The sequence below is a fragment of the Marmota flaviventris genome, chromosome X, assembly GCF_047511675.1.
Source record: "Marmota flaviventris isolate mMarFla1 chromosome X, mMarFla1.hap1, whole genome shotgun sequence".
NCBI classification, from domain to species: Eukaryota; Metazoa; Chordata; class Mammalia; order Rodentia; family Sciuridae; genus Marmota; species Marmota flaviventris.
In genome coordinates, this window is record NC_092518.1 from 130592289 (window position 1) to 130611803 (window position 19515).

General features: G+C 44.3%; 1 protein-coding gene across 2 annotated transcripts in view; it reads left to right on the forward strand.

Moving 5' to 3' along the window:
* Mamld1 (mastermind like domain containing 1) overlaps positions 1–19515 on the forward strand; it is a 107886-nt gene that overhangs the window by 86442 nt on the left and 1929 nt on the right. Inside the window, exons 4-5 of one of the 2 annotated variants that reach the window (XM_027954522.2) lie at positions 11878–12121; positions 18352–18436. In XM_027954522.2, the coding sequence (XP_027810323.2) occupies positions 11878–12121; positions 18352–18392 (285 nt within the window). In that variant the 3' untranslated portion in view covers positions 18393–18436. The remainder of the gene's footprint in view (positions 1–11877; positions 12122–18351; positions 18437–19515) is intronic. The other variant, XM_071606432.1, reaches the window with a different exon arrangement.

A 19515-nucleotide genomic window follows, 5' to 3' on the forward strand; every position in this document is an offset into this window, starting at 1 on the left:
ATTAAGAGCTTGAGTGCCATACTTTAGATCTGAATGAAAAGCCTAAGATTGCAATATTTGATCTGTACTAGATGGGTTTGCTAGAGCACGCTGGACAATTCAAGTATATTAGTTTTGTCTTTAGGTGGCCTGGTCTATGGATAAAGAAACATGACTCAGGGCTCAGCAGAGTTAAACAGTCCCAAGCTTCATCATTAGAAATGAAGTTTGCTCTAATGTGAGGCTAAAGGCATAGTGCAGAGATCATGAACTCAGAGGTCTGAGGGGCCAGGCTAGATTCTTTATCAGTTAGAATGTATTCAGTTGCCCATAGCAGACAACCCAGTTCATAGCAGAAAACCCAGTTCACACTGGGTTGAATAAAGGGTGCTTACTAACCCCAGGAAAGTGAAAGTCTAGCAGTTGGACAGACTTCAGGGTTCAGCTCAGCAGTCACCAGAAGCTGTTTCTTTCTGGCTAGCTCTGCCTTACATAGCATGGGCCTCATCCTGTAGCTGGCTCCCCCTTGTGGGCACATGATAACAGCCAACAATTCCTGTCCCCATTCAGAAAGCAGGCATTGCTTCTAGTCTCTCTGCTGGAAGAGCAAAGGAGGCTTCTTTCCCAGAAGTCTCTGGGGACTTCTGAGCTTACTAACCTGCACTGATCACATACTTACTGTGCTCAAATTCATGTCAGTGATGCTAAGTGCCCATCTCTAGGACCTAAAGTAAAGGCAGGTTAACCAAAGTGTATAGGTGGCATAGGACAAGTAAGGCTACCTGAATGAAAATGGGGGGAAGTCATCAAGAGAATAATTCAGTTTTGGCCAGACCACCAACAGTATTCACTACTGCAGGTGTATCCTCGCTCCTCCTCATCCATACACTCTCTCTTCCTTGCACATACCTCCCCAAAACTCTCTCTCTCCCCCTATAGAAATCCTATTTACTCTTCTCTGAAGAGCTCCAGCTCCAAACTTGAAACCCTGAGAGATACACCATCCTCACAATTGGGTCACTATGTGGCTCTCTCTTCACCTTCAGTGATTCCTTGGTCATTGTACTTACCTGGGCAGAGAAAGAGCAGGAGTACAGAAAAAAGAAAGAAAGAAAACCTTCCAATTTGGAAAGGGGGGATTGAAAAGTAACAGAGAGTGGTCACCAATCCATTGTCCATGTCATATTCTGCCACACAGGGGTGGCAGGGAGTCATGTGATTCTTGCTTCTTTGAGACCCGGTCTTCTGTTCTGTATAATGAGAGGGCTGGAGGAAATCACATTATGTCACATTGGAGTATGTTCCAGAGAACTTGTTTAAATGCACATTTCTGGGTTCCACCCCCAGAGTTTCTGATTCCATAGGTTCTGCAGGGGTCCTGGGAATTTCTAACAGGTTTCTAAGGGGTGCTGCTGCCACTGCTCCAAGGTCCCCCTCTTTGAGAACCTCTGATGCAGATCATCCCTATTCTTTCTTCAAATTCTGTCATTTAGGACTCTGAGATCTAACACTGACTTAGAACACAATATTTTATAAATGGGACATACCCAACTCTACCTTGTGAATAGCTGCAGACAACTTGGAGTTCTTGCTTTGGTTTATAATATAATTTTGACAAGTGGGGCTGAAAATGAAGGATACCTTACGAATTCAGGAAGGTTAACTCCCAAAACTCTCCCAACACCACAGGGCCTGAAGAGCTTATCTAGATAAATCCCATATTTTCCCTCTGGGGAAATGGGATTCCAGCAGTTATTACCTAGAGGCCAAGGAAGAAACTAGGCTTTATAGCTTGCTGCTCCACAAATATGTAGGAAAATAGGTCTCATTCCAAGGTAGCCTTGAAGGAAGGCAGAAGGTAGAGCAAGGTCTTAGAGGAGTGCTAAGTGCTAGAAGGAGGGAGGTAAGGCCCACCAAGGTTGAGGTAGTCTTGATTTAAAGAGAGACAATGAAGGCCATGTTGTGACTTAAAAATGTTACTGTGTGGCACTAATTCCTGTAAGTGGGTAAGGGTGGGGGCCCTTTTGCTGATACAGAAATACTAAGAGTGAAATTGTTAGGAAAATAGGTTTTATTCCAAGCCAGCTTTAAGATAGAAAGCTGGTAGAAGACTGAGCTAATGGTTTCAGAGGAGTCAGATGGCAAAGTGAGACAAAAGGCAGGAGACATATATATGTACACACACACATACACACACACACACACATACACACACATATGCACAGATTTTTTTAGTTTGTTCTAGACAGTCTGCCGGAGGGGACAGCCTTCTCCCAGGTCAGGTGGCTGCCTCTAAGCCTTTACTCGCAGCAGGAGGAAACTGCCTAGTTTTAGAGGGGCTCCCACATTCAGTCTGTTTCACTGTGGAATGACTGGCTCCAAGTAACAGCCTGAGTCTCCTGACTTCTGGCTCAGAGTCAGGTTCACGTGTTCTGAAACTTGACTGCATCTGCAGACAACTTTAAATCTGGGAATAGGATATGAATTGATACTCTTTACAGTTAATCACCAGTTGCTATCTATATAAAACCTGTGCTGTATATATAAAATTTTATTATTAAGTCAAATCAAACTAAAAATTTTGAATAATTTCTTTAGTGATGTTAGATAATAAACTCCACAACCTAAATAAAAGTATATCCCATATATGTTGACTTTGAAGGCTGAACCTAAGTTTATTGTAACTGATGGATCCCATTGTCACTAGATACTCAATATATTAGAAAAGTCTGTTTTCTCAGGCATAGTGGCAGGTTATACATGAGCCTGCCTTTTTGTTCCCAGAGCTAGCCCTTCCTCCCTCATGAAGAATAGAGAGTTGCATGATCGGAGACCAGAACCTTCTCTACCAGGCAGAGTCTGAAACTCAGCCAGTGTAGATACTCAGAGGACTCCCCTAAACCCCCTCTTCTCCAGAACTCTGGGAGAGTGGGCTTCTTATGAGGTGTGGAGGGAATCATATGACTTGAATTGTCCTTTTTTAAACAACCAATTTATAATTGAAATGAGGAAGGAGAATAACAGAAAAGGGTGTGTAGCCTAAGAAATCTTTAGAAACCATAATAGAACTTAGACAGAAATCAACTTAGTTAGCTATGAGTCAAGTGCTTAAGGGAGAAGACAGATGATCTCTCCTTGTGTGCTCATTGTCAGTTCAGGCTGCTATAATGGAATTCCAAAGACGGTGGCTTCAAAAACAACAAAAAATTGTTTCTCACACTACTGGAAGCTGGAAGTGCCATGTGTCCTCATATAATAGAAGGGATAAACAGACTCCCTAAGCCTCTTTTATCAGGACACTAGTTCTCATTCATGTGAGTTCTACCCTCATACCTAATCACTTCCAAAAGACCCCACCTCCTAATAACATCACATAGGATATTCAGTTTCTTAATTTTTGATGTTTCAAATATTTAACTGATGCATAAAATTGCACACATTAATGGAGTACCATGTATTGTTTCAGCACATGTAGACATTGTGCAATGTTTAAATCAGGTTTATTTATGTATATATTTATATAAATCAGGTTGTTTACATATTTATCTCTGTAAAATTTATCATTTTTTATGGTGAAAATTCAATCCTTTTTAGCTTTTTTGAAAATTATTTGCATTATTATTATCTCTAGTCATCATACTGTGCAATAGCACACCAGAGCTTCTTGATCTTCTCTAACTGTAAATTAGTGCCATTGATCAACCTCTTCCCACCCTTCCTCTTTCCCCAGACTGTAGTAACTACCATTCTACTCCCAACTTCTATGGGATTAACTTTTTTAGATTCCACATACAAGTGAGACTATGTGATAACTGTGCCTGGCTTATATCACTTAACATAATGATCTCCAATCCCATCCATGTTGCTGCAAATTCTAGCATCTCATTCTTTTTATATGACTGAATGGTGTATATGTACCACATTGTGTATATGTACCACATTTTCTTTGTCCACTCATCCAGTAGTGGACGTGGGTTATTTCCACTTATTGGTCATTGTGCATAGTGCAGCAATGAACATGGGAGTATAGATGTATCTTCAACCTAATGATTTCATTTCCTTTGGATATAAACCCTATTATGGAATTGCCAGATCATATGGTAGTTCTATTTTCAATTTTTTGAGGAACTGTATTCTGTGTTCTGTATTGGCTGTTCTAATTTACATTTGCACCCACAGTGTACAAGAGTTCCCTTTTCTCCACATCTTTGCCAGTTAGTTATCTTTAGTCTCTTTGAAAAGAGCCATTCTGGGGTAAGATGCCACCCCCAACTTTGATATTGCATATCTCTTATGATTAATGACGTTTAACATTTTTCATATACTTGGTCATTTTTATGTCTTCTTTTGAGAAATGTCTATATCTTTTGCTCCTTTTAGGCTTTTTTGGTTTTTGAGTTTTTGAAATTCCTGGTATATTCTGGATATCAACCCCTTGTCAGATATAGTTTACAAATATTTTCTCCCATTCTGTACATCGACACTTCACTGGACTTTTTTGTTTGTTTGTTTTTAGTTGTTTTGTTTTGTTTTTGTTTTTGCTTTCAGTATCAGGGATTGAATCCAGAGACACTTTACTACAGAGCCACATTTCAAGCCATGTTATATATATATATATATATATATATATATATATATATATATATATATTGAGATGATAGGTTCTCAGTGAGTTGCTCAGGGCCTCGCTAAGTTGCTGAGGCTGGCTTTGAACTTGGGATCCTCCTTCCTCAGCCTCCTGAGCCACTGGGATCACAGGCATACACTACCGCACCCAGTGACACTTTACTGTGTATTGATTGTTTACTTCGCTGTGTTGAAGCTTTTCAGTTTGATTTAATTAAATTTGTCTATTTTTACTTTTGTTTTCTGTGCTTTTGGATCCTTCTCCAAAAAAAAAAATTCTTGTCCATTCCAAAGTCCTAAAGCATATCCACTGTTTTCTTCTAATAGTGTCATCATCTCAGATCTTATATTTAAGTCTTTAATCAATTTTTAATTCTTTTGTGTGTGTGGTTCTCAGAATCTGATTCAGAGTCTCACATATGCTTAGCAAATGCTTTACCACTGAGCTATACCCTAGACCCTTGATGATTTTTATAAAAGGTGACCTACAGGAGTCTAGATTCATTCTTCTGAATCTGTATATCCAATTTTCCCAGCACCATTTATTGAGAAGACTCTCTTCTCTAATGCATGTTCTTAACATGTTTGTCAAAAAACAGTTGGCTGTAGATTCATAGGTTTACTTCTGGACTGTTCCATTCCATTGGTTATGTGTCCATTTTTTGCCAATATCATGCTGCTTTGGTTATTAAGGATTTGTAGAATGTTTTGAAGTGAAATTGTATAATGCTTCCTACTTTCTTCTTTTGCTCAAGATGACTTTGGCATGATTTTGTTTGTTTGGTAGTAGTTCCATATAAATTTTAGAATTGTTTTCCCTGGTTCTGCAAAGAATATCATTGATATTTTCACAAGGATTGCATTGAGATCACTTTGGATAGTATGGACGTTTTTAACAATGGATTTTTCCAATCATGAACACCAGATATAGTTCTACATTTTGTGACCTCTTTAATTTCTTTCATCAATGACTTATAAATTTTATTGTAGATACTTTTCCCCTCTTTGGTTAATTATTCCTAGGTAGTCTGTTACTTTTATAGTTATTATAAATTGGATTGGCTTCTTGATTTCTATTTTAGGTAATTTTCTATCAATGTACAGCAATACTACTAATTTTTGTATGTAGGATTTTGTATCCTACAACCATGCTGAGTTCATTTATTAGTTCTAATGGGTCTTTTTTGGTGGAGTTTTTGGGGTTTCAAGACATCCAACACTATGTTGAATAAAAGTGGTGGAAGTAAGCATCCTAGTCTCATTCCATATCTTAGAGTAAAAGCTTTTACTTTTTCCTCCATTTAGTATATTGTTAGCTGTTGGTTTATTATAAATAGGCTTTATTATGTTAAGGTATATTCCTTATATGCCCAATTTGTTCAGCATATTATCATGAAGGGATGTTGAATTTTATTAAAAACTTTTTATACATCAATTGGGATGACCATATTGTTTCTGTCCATTCTGTTGACATAGTGGATCACGTTTGTGCATTTGTTTGCATATATTGAACCCTGCTTGCATCCTTGGGATGAATCCATTTGATCATGGTGAATAGTCTTTTATGGTACTGATGGATTCAGTGACTAGATAGGTGGCCACCAGAGAAGAGTAGCAGCAAACCATGGGGTAGTTTGAGTTGTCTATGTGGACAAACCTGGGGGAAGAAGACAGGACCCAAATCCTAAACCCTGAAAGGGTTGGCATCCCTGACAAGATCTCAAGACAGCTGACATCTGCAAGCTCTAAATCTACCAAGAGTGCACTGAGTAAGGGCACTGCAACCTTGACCCACCCCAATTCCCTGTGCCTAAAGCAGCTCCAAAAAGAGCTATGATTTGTAGCACAAAACCACATAATAAGCCCCAAATTCCAAAATAAACTTTTCCAAAGGAATGGTGCTTTTACATAAACTTGGGTTGCTTCTTTTACATAGCATCATATTTTCTGTTATCACAATTCCTGATTTTCTCTCAAGGGAATCTATTTTGGAGTATATACTGTACATACAGAAGAAACTATAAAGCATGTAATACTAAAGCTGACACCCACATAACCCATCAACCAGGTCAAGAAATAATACATCCAATAGCTTAGAAATCCCCAGGTACCCTCCCTATTTCCAGAGATAACACCCATACTGACTTCCCAGTGCTGACTGTAGAAATACACCCTAGAAGATTCCAAGGAGCTTTGAGCTCATTTTAGTCCTTGTGCTTAGTCAAAATGCATTAGGTAGTTGTTTTCTGCATAGACTTCCACAGATGACTTGTCTCCACAATTTTGTTGATCGTTATTAGTTTCAGTTTTACATAAGGACCTTATCTTTTCAGAATACATTTTATGACTTTCTGATTACTAGAGTAATATATGCTTTTTGTACTCAACTTGAAAAAAATGCAGAAAACAAACTTCATGTTGTGATTACTAGAGTAATATATGCTTTCTGTATTCAACTTGAAAAAAATGCAGAAAACAAACTTCATATAAAATATATAAATACAAACATATGAATATATAAATAACCTAGGGACAGCTATTGTGAACATGTTGGAATATAGTATTTCACTAACTTTTTCTATACAGAAATGTATATAACATTGTTGGTATTAACCTGTGTATACAGCCTTTCCCCATTACTGGGAAATATAACAGATACAGAAAAGTCTGGAAGGTTGATGTGTACATTGTGACAGAGTGAAAAGTCTTCATGTTAGCACTGATCAGGTACAGAAATAGAATGTTGACAACCACCAAGTAGAACTTTGTACACCCCTTCTGCCACAGCCTCCTGTCATGGAGTTAGCCACTATCCTCATTCTATCATCATTCTCTTTATTTTCTATGTAGCTTCATCACTTATAAGTGGACTCTTAAACATGCAATAGCTTTGTTTTGGAAAACTGAGTGACAAACACAACCTAGGGTACAAGGCTTCTAGAAGAAGGAAAGCTAAGCTGCCTCTGACTATCTACCCCCAGACTATCTCTTAGAGAAGTAAGTGGCTAAAGGCACCATGAACCTGGGAATGTACAAAGTCCACCACCATCAGGATGCCTGGCAGAGTTCTAGACATGGTGCTATATACATAAAAAATAAATACAGTTAGAGAGATTGGGCCACTGCTGGGTTTTGCTTTCATGCTCATCATAGGCTGCCTTCAATTCCTTCAGCTATCAGGTGTAGGCCAGTGCAAAACATCTCCATGGGGGGAAGTGACAGTTCTCAGGTTATCCAGGCAGCAGCACCTGTAAAGCAGAGTGGAAATTCACCAGCAAAAGTCAAATCAGATCTCTCATCTCCACCAGAGTTAGGGAGAGGTGATTGCCCAAGGACGGAGTCAGGAGGGGATTCAGAGATCTACCTGCTTCCTAAACAGCTTTTACCAACCCCTATTACATTGGCCACCACCCCTTTCTGCTGAGAGCCATACCCAAGTCCGAATGTTGCATGGCATTTTTGCCAGAACGGAGTGGTTGAGAGGTGACCAGCAAGCCATTGAGATGATAATGGTTATGTTAAGCTGTGTATATTAGACCCCTGCTGTCGGCCTCCTCCTGCTACTTTGGAGTTTTCGCGGGGATTCCTGGAGAGTTCCCATTGGTTGGGGAAGTGCCGGAGGAGGGAATTCCGGTTGGTGGTTCCAGGAGGAGCCTCGAGGTGTTCGGGAGAGTTCCCGGGGAGAGTTCCCGGGGAGCGTGTGTGGAGTGTGCTGGTGGAGTTCAGAAATAAAGTTTGTTCCTGCTTGAGTGGCTTGTGATTTGTGCCCAGCCAGACTGCGGCATTTCACCAACCAATGGGAACTCTCCAGGAATCCCCGCGAGAACTCCAAAGTAGCACAAGAACTCCAAAGTAGCAGGAGGAGGCCGACAGCAGGGGTCTAATATACACAGCTTAACATAACCATTATCATCTCAATGGCTTGCTGGTCACCTCTCAACCACTCCGTTCTGGCAAAAATGCCATGCATCATTTGGACTCGGGTATGGCTCTCAGCACCTTTCCACTTCACCTTCCATTTCCAGAGACAATCTGAGGCTTCTATTTCTGAGCTTGATGAAGATTCTGCCATAGAGATCAAGTTTCTTTTCAGCTTTCTGTTCTGCCCACTGGTGATTTAGCTTCCATGGGGCTATGTCGTCAGTGAAGCCTGCTCTGTTGACATTTTTCTTTGGGGATGGGGCCTCACTGTGTTTCCCAGGATGGCCTCCAACTCCTGAGCTTTAGCAGTTCCTCTGTCTCAGTCTCCCTAGTAGCTGGAACTACAGGTACATGCCACCATGCCTAGCTAAGTGTATGTACTATATAGCTTCTTCTTAAATTATGGTGCCATCTCCTCTTCTACACTCCCTATCTGGTGGGATTTTTTCCTTTAAAAACAAAGCAAAATATAAACCTTTGCTGTAGTTCTAATGGGACTTTGAGAAGGAATGAATTAAAATGCATGCATTAAATCTGCTGTCTAAATCCGGAAGTCTCCAAAGGAAATCCTGCCACTCCCTTCCTTGGTTGCTAGAATGTGTCAGTTAGTTGTATGGCTTCTCAGGAACCCTAGGGCCTATCAGCAGTACTTACTGTACCCAGCAAGGTGGCACTTGGGGAACTTGAGGCTGGGAAAATTGGAGTAAGGAGTATGCATAAGCCTAAGGGTTTTTCTTTGAACACTGCTTCATCTTCAACTACCTTTAGTGTTTGTGACTAAAAGCCTGGCTTTTTTGAAAGTCAGACCCAGGTTCAGCTTTCAGCTCTGTCACTTACCTATCATGTGACTTTGAGCTAGTTGCCATCAGAAAAGAAATGTCATTTGATCTTGACTCTGACCAAGTGAGAGCTTTATGGCTGGCTGATGGGCATGTTTTCTGCCTTTTATTTAATTAGGAAAGGAAACTACTTATCACATATCCTATAAGTGTATAAAAGGTTGTTAGGAACATTGTAACTTCTAAAGGTTTCTAAACATAATTAACTTTGGTAAATCCATCTCTGTCTTTGGGACAGACACTCATAAGGCTTCGTATTTTCTTTATTCCATTTTTCTAAAACTGGGGATTGCATCGGTAGTGCCTGATCCCATCCTGCTCCACTTGAGTGAGTGGCTCCAGGCCCACTCTTGATTGTTCCCACACTGTTGGGACTTCTGCTGATGAACACATCCATGTGCCATCTGCATTTTTTTCTGCGTGATGGACTACTGAGGCATTGCAAGCTATGCTAATGCTGATAGGGGATCCTGTTTCTTGACCCATCACTAATATCTTGCAAGTACATGAAGCTACCAGAGATTCCTGAGCAAAAGCTTAAAAAGCTTTCAATCTGTCCAAATAAGCCCCATCAATTGCTTTTAGAATGTGTCATCATGGAGCAGGCAAGTCATCAGAACCTAAGAATATTTGTATATTGGGGTCTTAAAAACCAATACGGCTGTAAAATATTGTTCCGAATCATCAAGGAACTAGAAGTGCAGGAGTAAAGGATTGTGAGTTGTAGAAAGCCACGTTTCTGCACTTACTCCACCCAGATGACCTTGCTCCAAGGACAAATTGGAGCTTGATGAAATAAAGCTGCACATGGCCAGTGAGCCCAGCTCTGTGCTAATGAATCACCCCAATGGAAGAGGACCTGTGTTCTCTATGGTTGGTATTAACACCAACAGAATGGCAAAGAACTCTTTTTCACGGGTACATTAAGTTCACTTGCTAAGCCTAATTCGTGTTCTTTTTAGCTTTATTTTTGGCTTTGGGGGGAGTTTTGTTTTTGTTTTTTGGTTATTCATTTGTTTTTGGATGAGAATGTGTTATCTCTAAAACTCTTCAGGTAGTTAGGTTGTCTTCTAATGCCTATTTTTAAATATTTATAACTTGCTCTTAAGTATTTGTCTGGAGCCTCCCTTGTAATACTCTGCCTGTGTTTTTCTTAATAGAACATTAAGACAATTTCTCCATTTCAAAACTTGCTTTCTATATACCATGTTCGTACCTGAACGTGTATGTGTGGGTTTTGGACTGAGGCATACCTAGGTCTGCATCCTGCTCTACTTCTAGCTAGCTGTGGTAACTTTGGGCAACATAGTTAACATCTCTGGGCCTCAGTGCCTTCATCCATATAGTAAGGACTGTAATTAGTCCCTACTTCAGAGACAACTGTTTATAAGAATTGAATAAGACCAAATATTGCAAGCACTTGGGTTAATGCCTAGAGTGTAGAAAATGCTCAGTAAATTTCATGGCAGTGGCAATTTTTATTGCTTTTTTTCAAATAATATATCGAAAAATCTACTGGACTATCATCCATTGGAAAGACTTGCTCATAGTAGGTGCTTCATAAGTGTTTAGCTTAGATGTGAGAGGTGTTTTTCTTTCCACTGGACTGTTTCTTGGACCCAGTTTTTGATCACTTGCAGCTCAGTCTTAAACGTAGGAGAATGAAGATGCTGCTTCAGGGAAAAACAACGAGTTGTCATCATGCAGTCTTTGGCCCAGTCCTCTTGGACACCACTGCTACTAAACACTTGGCATGCTCGTCAGGGTGTAAAAGTCTGGCTCGTCCACTCATCTAAGTTTTGAAGCTTTTGCTGACATAGATATCAAGTAGAAGGTTATTTTAATTGCTTCTGCTGAATGAATTGGGTCATACATTCAATGCTGGTGTCATGCCTCCCTTCTAAAGCTTAATGGAAAGGGAGTTCCTGTCCATCCAATCCTGAAACCTTGAGGCCCTGGCACGGACAAGTTTGGGTTTTGACTGTTGGGAGGTGTACACTTGACTGGTTTTGCACTCACCATTTGGTTTTTCAGACCCCGCAGCATGTCTACCCACACAGAACTACAAACCAGTTGGAGTTGTGTGCTCTGTTGTGAGGGTGGGGGTGGGGCAGGGTGGGGAGGGGTTTGATCCATGAACCAGGTATCTGATGTAGCTTTATTCCAGCTTTCCACAAGCTAGTAATTGCTCAAAATCCATGGATGGGTATTAAGTGGTCAAGAAGACCCCTAAAATTATATGTAAAACATGGATGCTCTGGGAAGGAAGGGGGAGACACTACGGGGGCATTTTCTGTGGCGAGAGACTATAGCCTTTAACTGATTCTCAAAGGAGTCTGTGACCCAAGACAAGCTAAGACCACAAAGCTATTTGGTTTTGCTTCCCCAAACCAGTTGGTGTATATAACCACAACACCCAAACCACCCAAGTAGGAGGTCAGAACAGTGACAAAATCAGTCGGAAACTTTTCCTAGTCAAGCAGCTGATGGATTGTTCAATCGGTTGTTGTAGACCCATGTAGACAAAGCCTGCAAGCTTGGGGAAGCCAGGCCCCCTCAGGTCAGCCTCGGGCGTCAGCCCCCATCCTGCCAGGCCCTGGGGAGTGAGTCCTTCCTGCCCGGCAGCTCCTTTGCTCATGAGCTGGCCAGAGTCACCTCCTCGTACAGCACCTCAGAGGCAGCGCCCTGGGGCGGCTGGGATCCGAAGGACTGGAGGCAGGTGCCTGCTCCACTACTGCCTAGCTGCGATGCCGCAGGTAAGTCACTTCTCCTCAAGCCTCGCTTTCCTCATCTGTCAACTGGGGCACAGCCACCCGCTCAGCCTGCCCGCCTGCCTCACGGGGTTATTTGGGAGGAACACAGGAGGTGACAGCTCTGAAGGCAACCCATAAAGTTCTGTATGCCTCTGAGGGATTTGTAGTGCTTTCTGGCCTTCCTTTTTCTCTAGCCCAAGCAAGCAGAATTCTCCAGGTATCTTGGCCTCACCTGCAGGGAAACAAGTGGGGGATTGCTCAGGGTGCAGTTTCTCTCTCCCTCTTCTGGACACCTTCTGGCATTCCATTTCCTTTCCTGCCTGCCTGTCCCTGCTGCCAGACTGGGAGCCCAAGGGGAGTAGGGGTTGTACTTCTGTGCTTCCAAATCCCCCTACCAGATGACTGCCTGTTTGATACCAAGTGGGGGCTCAGGAACCGCCTCTCCTGCCAGCAATCTGCTGTGGGTTCTGCACCGCATGGTATTCTCTGACCCCACTGAAGGCCTGGCAGTCCAGGAGGGAAGGGAGAAGGCATCCAAGCCAAGCCTATCCCAAGATGGCTGAGAGTTTGAATCAACCTCTAGAGTCTAGAAAGAATGGCTGGCTTACATGCCCCAAAGAGTCACATTAACAGTCATGACAGCAAGATGATGCATACCAGCTTTTGCAGAGAATTTCATTTGGATCTTGGAGTTGTTATTCTGGTGCATGAAATATCAATGTGCACAGGATGTCTGCCCTATCTGCAGAGAGAGAGCTGGAGATACGAGCATTTTCTAAGTGATAGTAATCAGAAGATGGCCATCAAGCTGAAAGGGCCTCCTGGGATTCTGGCCTTTAATGGAAATGCGGCTTTGGTACATCCAGCCTTGTTCTCTTTATCCTGCCTGCCCTGGCCTGGAAGAACAAGCAGTGCTTTCCGTTCAAGGGCTATTGATTTCTTTCTCCTTCAGAGTCACAGTACTCCTCAGCTGTTCGCTCTTCAGATGAAACCAGAAGAATATTGTCCAGCCCAAAGCTGCCAGGGAAACAAAATTAGAGAAAAAGGATATAGATGTCGTCCACTCGGAATGTCGCCATTTCTATCCTGCTCTGTCCTGCCTTGCCCTGGCCTCAGAAGCCACAAATGAGAGGATCCCAGCTAGCATGCCTGGAGAGTTCCTTTACCTCACCTCATTATCTGTCTGCCCGAGTAGCAGAGGGCAGAGCACATGTGTGGCCCCAACATTTTCTCTAGGAACTTTAGAAGTTGGCCACACTGAGGGGGGTCCTCGGCACTTGTCACAATAGCCTGTGAGTTTGGGACAGAAATAACAAAGATTTTGTTTCCTCTGCCCAAGGATCATCCCAGCATTTGACAGGTTCCAGGTGGCCCTGGAACCACCAAGATGGAGGAGGACTCAGAATGATTTACACAGTCATAGGTCAAGTAGCAAAAAAGGACCTACATGGAGTTCAGCCATTTGCTTTTGATAGTATTTATTTTGTGAAGCCCCTGATGATAGCTTCCACTGGTTGGGACCCAAGGGCTCTTTCTGTGGGAGAGAGCTCCACCTCCTGCACCACTGTCCAAAGGGACAAAAAAAGACCCCAGAAGGCCAATGCTGCTATAGGTTTTGCCAAGCATATGGAACTGTGTGTCAGGATCCAGTTCCCCCTCAGGGTCCCATGCCTCACCCAGGGATTCTGCCAGTACCTTCCACCACCATCCCTTCACCCTGGCATATTGTCTGTAGAACATTATCCTCTTTGACTGATTTACTTGGGTCTTGTCAGCCTCCCTGTCTCCTGTAAGCTCCATAAGAGTGGAGGTACACAGTGCCAACTCCAAGCTGGAAACAGAACCTGGTCCATAGCAGACCCATGTTCATCAAATGACTGGCAGAGGGGCTGACTGGGCTGCCCTGTAAGCCCATCACGTCCTTGCACAGTTAAGTTTAGGGACCCTAGAGTCATTGAGGCCTCTGTCCCTCTCATGACACTCTGGGCAGGGGAAGCCATGAAGCCAAGGCCATACACAAGCGCAGGTGTTAAGCAGGTTCCACCCCAAGTCATGGCCCCAGTGATACACAGGGAGATGTGACCTGATGGGTACTCATCGCTCCCTGTCTTCTGGAGAAATTGAGTCACAGGCTCTGAGAGTTGAGGAACCTAGTAAACAATGAATACTTGCCTACCATTCATTGTAGGAAACCCCCACAGTTTCTGAAAGATGCTCAAGAAGAAATTTTTGCATAAGAGCACCCCAAACTGGGCTTCTGGCAGCTGTAACTAAATTGTGTCTCTCTATGGGTCCTGGCTGGCCAGAGCCCATGGGTCTCAGGAGTGCCCATCCATGGGGGAGCATGGGACCCCTCAGAAATCAGATCTCAGTGATGTGGGAATTCTCATGCAGTATGCCATCCTCCTGTCATGTCAAAGGAAAAGTCCCAAGGGCCAGTGAGTTGTTGCCAATTCTTGCTTCCATAATCTACAAAAGAAGGTGCTCTTCCTTGTGGAGTAATAAACAAACCCACGCTAGAGCTCATTACCCTATGGGACACATAGCTCAGTGCCTTTGCTGGCACAAGCAGTGTTCACTGGGGAAACCAGGTGGGGATTCCCTTATGAGGGAAAAAGAATCTTTCTCCTCTGTTCCCCCTCCCCTTTTTTCTCCTCCCTCTTTTCTCTCTCTCTCTCTCTCTCTCTCTCTCTCTCTCTCTCTCTCTCTCCCTCCCTCCCTCCCTCCCTCCTGTTCTCCCACTTTTTTTCCATCTCACTCTCCCTCTTCCCTCCCTCTCTCAATCGATATGCTGTATTTCTCTGAATCAGAATGCTTTCCTCTAGGGGATCGTGGAGTGAGTGACTTCAATCTGAATCAGGCTGAAACTCAGGAATCCTTTGTGGGCACCTGTCTTTGTATATGATTCTACTGCCCTCTGACTCCCCCCAATTGGAGAGTCTCTTTTTCCAATTAGGTGGTTGAATTGTTATTAAGATCACTTTCCCTCTGCCCTGATGAGAAGGAAGCATCCAGGTGATTGTACTGGGGTGCACAGAAACATGAGCATGTGGTGGCTGCAGGGTGAAGCTGGTACAGTGCCCAGCCTAGTCTATTGGCAGGCACCGTACTGAGCTCAGTGGTGCCAGGAGGCAGTGGCAGCCTTTGGTTAGGCCTGGCCTTTTGCCTTTCGCTCCTGCTTGGCACACAAGTTAAGGCATTAGCCCTTCTATGAGCCCCTAGAGACTGGTGGGGCTGTACAGCTTCCTGAGCATCAACACGAAGCTTCCTGAAAGGCAGCCCAGGACTTGTCTGTGAATTGGCTGAGTGGGGCTGAGAATAGGTGAGACAGAGGAAGGGGGAGGCCTTAGTTCTCTGAGACTTCCTGCTGGCCCTAGCCCATCAGGATGGCCACTGTGGGAGAGGCACACAGGGCTCACTTATCAGTGTCCCGGGAACAATAGGATAAAGTGTATATGACAATCGCAGCCTTAGAAAATTTAGTCCTTTGATGACTGTCTCCATAACTTTGCTTATAAAAAGCCACACGACCTGGGCCATCCTTTACAAGAGGGCAGAAAGTGAGTGTCTGTCACTAAGCAGCAATTTTCAGCCACCATTTCCTCCTGGTCACTGAAACCATTTGTCATTTCCTGTTTTCTCCATTTTCCAACGATTCTAATTGTCAGTGTCAAAAGGCAACAACTGTTTTCTTGTGGCTTATCTTTGGAGCACATTGATTCAGAACAAAGGATCAGAGCCTCCCTCTGCAAAACAAAGGAAGCAGCCTCCTTGGAAAGGCTGGAGAGAGTGCCCAGGCCCCCTCTGTCAGGGAGGAGAGGACTGGCAGTGTCTCTGGACACCCTAGCAGGGTGAAGAGCTGGTGGAATACCCCAGCTTTCTGGGGGTCCCCACAGACACAGGGCTTCTACAGAGCAGCTGCCAGCACTACTGGCTGGGCAAGGGCACTGTTTGACCTTGGCAGTATGTATAGTTATGCAGCCGACCAGATTTTCCCCTTAAACTCTGGATGCTCTAGTATCCCCTTTGTCCCTATAACCCTAAACTTAGTGTGAAGCACTCTCTTATCCAAAAGATGGTACAAGGGGAGCAGGGGCCTCCACTCTCTGAATCCTGCCCAGCTCAGGCTTTCCTTGTTTGCTGAGCTCCTGGGTGGTCTTTCTCTGTACATCCTTCCCTTTGCACTTTTCTGCCCTCCCCTGCTTTTGCTTGGGTCACATTCTCTAACCTCCGTCTGCACCGGTCCCTGTACTATTGTGATACTAGATAAAAGTGATGGGGCAGCCAGTGGGTATAGACTTTGAGTCTGCAGTTAGGAAGCATTGCACTTCCTTTCCATGTTGCTTTGGATAGTCATTTAACTTCTGTGAGCCTCCCATGTCACATCAGTAAGCTGGGGACTCTGGATGTATTCCAATGTCCTCAGGCTGATCTAAGAATCAATTAGAAGAACATAAGTGAAAGGGCTGCCTTCAGAAATGCCCACCCACCCTGAGCATCTCAGGCACATCTAGAGGCTATCGCCTGGGGCAGTCATGCCTTCTGTCCCCACTGAGCATTTTTTTCTGAGATGACAGGAAATAATGGGTGCGAAGTGCCCTAGACAGTGATCACTCATAAAAGCTAACCTACCCCACCCCGCCCAACCAGTGCTTTAGCAGGAAGAAGGCAGATCCATGGGTCAGCCGAGAAACAGCCCTCTCCACCCACATCCCAGCAGCCTCTGCTGTGGGAGGAGACAAGAGCCAGCACAGGAAGCAGGCTAAGGGTGGGATGGAAAAGCAAAGCCCAGGCTGGGGAAATCACTCCTGGTGTAGTCTTCCCAGTGCCATGTGTTTGTCCTCTCTGCCTTGCCAGGAGCTGAGGCCAGGTACTGCTGCCAGGCCTGAGAGCTGGGCACATTCCAAAGTGCCATCCCTCTGCCCTGCCTACACCCACACCAGCCCCACTGAATGCACAGAGGGGCTGCCTGGGGAAGCCCATTACTAGGAAAGCAGGCAGTGCCTAGGCAGCTCATATTGCACAGTTGAGACCTCTGTCACATGGGGGGCACAGGTGAGAGAAAATGTTGGTTAGTGCACTCACAGGCAGGCTTCTGGAGAAAGGGAGAGAGACGGCAGCAGGTGAGCACAGGTTGAGCAGTGGACTGAAGTCAGATGTGGGTCCCAGTCACCACCTTGCCCTGGCTGGCTGAGGGTCTTAGTGATTTGTGCCTTTTTCTGCCTTGGGCCTTCTTCTGATCCTCTCCCTGCCATGTTTTTCTCCTTTGTCTATGAGCCTATCCCACACTGATTTGTTCTTTTTCATGCTCCTGGGTGGACTTTCTCTGTACATCCTTCCCTTTGCACTTTTCTACCCTCCCCTGCCTTTTCTTGGGTCACATCCTCTAACTTTCATCTGCCCCTGCCCCAACCCTGGTACAATGTGTTACTTGATGGAACGTAAGGGGCTCACTGCAGCCCAAAAGCCTGGCTCCTCCCTCACCCACTCAGCCAACTTTGAGAAGGAGACAGGAAGCTCCTCCCAATTGTCCGTGCTGCAGCCAATCAGGAAAAGGAAGAGAAATTGGCAGTGTCTGCCAACTCTTGGACTCAGTGTGTCCATGTGACCATTTGATCATTCAGCCTTCATGCCGGGACCACCCAGATAAACCTTGGTCCTTTCCCCATGACAGCCTTGCAGAGAGTGGACACCCACCACCAAATAGGCCAGAATCTGCTCTGCCCAAGCCACTGTGTCCTTTGAATGCAGCCAATTTGTCTGGGTGTCCTTGAAAATGGCATGGCCAGATTCCTATCCACACTGGGCATGTGTGGCCAACACAAAGTAGCATAGGACTGTCACCTCCGTCCTTCTACATTCTCTGCTTCTATTAATGCAGCCTAATGTTACATTTGTTCTTTTGGTGACCACACCGCACTGCTGACCCATTCTGAACAGATAGACATTCAAACTGCCTCAGTCTTTTTCTCTGTGCACTGCTGCTGATTTCTGCCTCTTGCCCCATCCTATGCTGTTGCAGTTGGTTTTTTAACCCAGGCGCAGAATCCTACTTTTCTTTATACCTGTGGAACTTTGCTGTGGAGGGTGGGACATGCATGCAAGTATGTGTTGGTGTGTTCACTCATGCTTTTGCTGCACCAAAGCCGAGTCCTAGGTCCCCAAGCAGTGATCCCAAGACTAACATTTCTCAGCAGCTATAATCTAATGTGTCTTTTTCATCTTCTGTTTAGCAAGAGAAACAGAGATCAGGTCTTATGGCAATAACCCCTAAACAGAGGAGCATGTACATGGGCCAGCAGATGAGCCATTTTCAAGGTAAGTAGTTAAGGTCAGTTTTCCCAAAGGGACCTGCCAGGGGATGCATATGTAGGGGTGGGGCAGGATTTCACTTCTGAGTAAGCAGTTACCATCTGTGTTTCTGAAAAGCACTTGAGTGGTCTGTAAGTCAGTTAAGTAGAACATGAATTCTGACCCTGCCCATTCACGCCCCCATGCACATTCACACAGAGCTGGGCTGACCTTCCATTTCTAATGAGTTCCAGGGCTACTGGCTCCCAGATCCTCTACAGATAGCAGGAGCTCCCCCCACCCCACCACCCACATGGCAACCGTGAATGTACTCCACATTTATTGGCTTAGGATATACCAGTTAGCAAAAAGCTAGACATGGTCCCACCTTTGTGGAATTTACAGGCTTCCAGGCAGAACTGAGTTAAGCAGTCCTTACAAACCAGTAAGGTGAGATTGGAGCAGGCCAAGCATACTCATGGGAACACTCTCCGACAAGTGGCAGTATCTTCATTTTACCCAATGCCACCTCTACACCATTGATTCTCCAGCCTCATGCAAAAATCCCTGTGCCTTTGAGCCTGATACCAGCCAACTTTGTGTCTATCTGCCCAGGCTGGAGTGGCATGTCGGGCAGGCTTCAGCTACAGGGACAGAGCAGGTCAGTTTCAGGAAGGCTGAGGCTAGAGTGTAAACTAGTTGAAAAACTTGGAGGTGCCACAGTAATAAAAGAACCTAGGCATAGTTACAAGAGAAAAATAGAATTAGTAATTATGATCATGGAGTGTAAGATGAGTAGTGTCCAAGGCTGGCATTCTAACTGCACTGTTTCTTGCTTAACCTCGGGCAAACCATGTGACTGACACGTGCCTCAGTTTCCACAGCTTCCACTGAACAAGAGTGCCGGTAGATGTCAGCCACAGCACACTCAGGATGCATTCTGAAACTTAGGTACCTGGGATTCTACCTTCTGTCTTCTGCTCTGTCTCTTTCCACCCTGTCTCTCTCCAAAAATCAGGAAGCTCAGAAGGTGGCCTCCTAGATTTTGACCTTTAGAAAGAAAACTTATTGCAGATCAAGTCAGCAAACACATGATCCTCAAACGT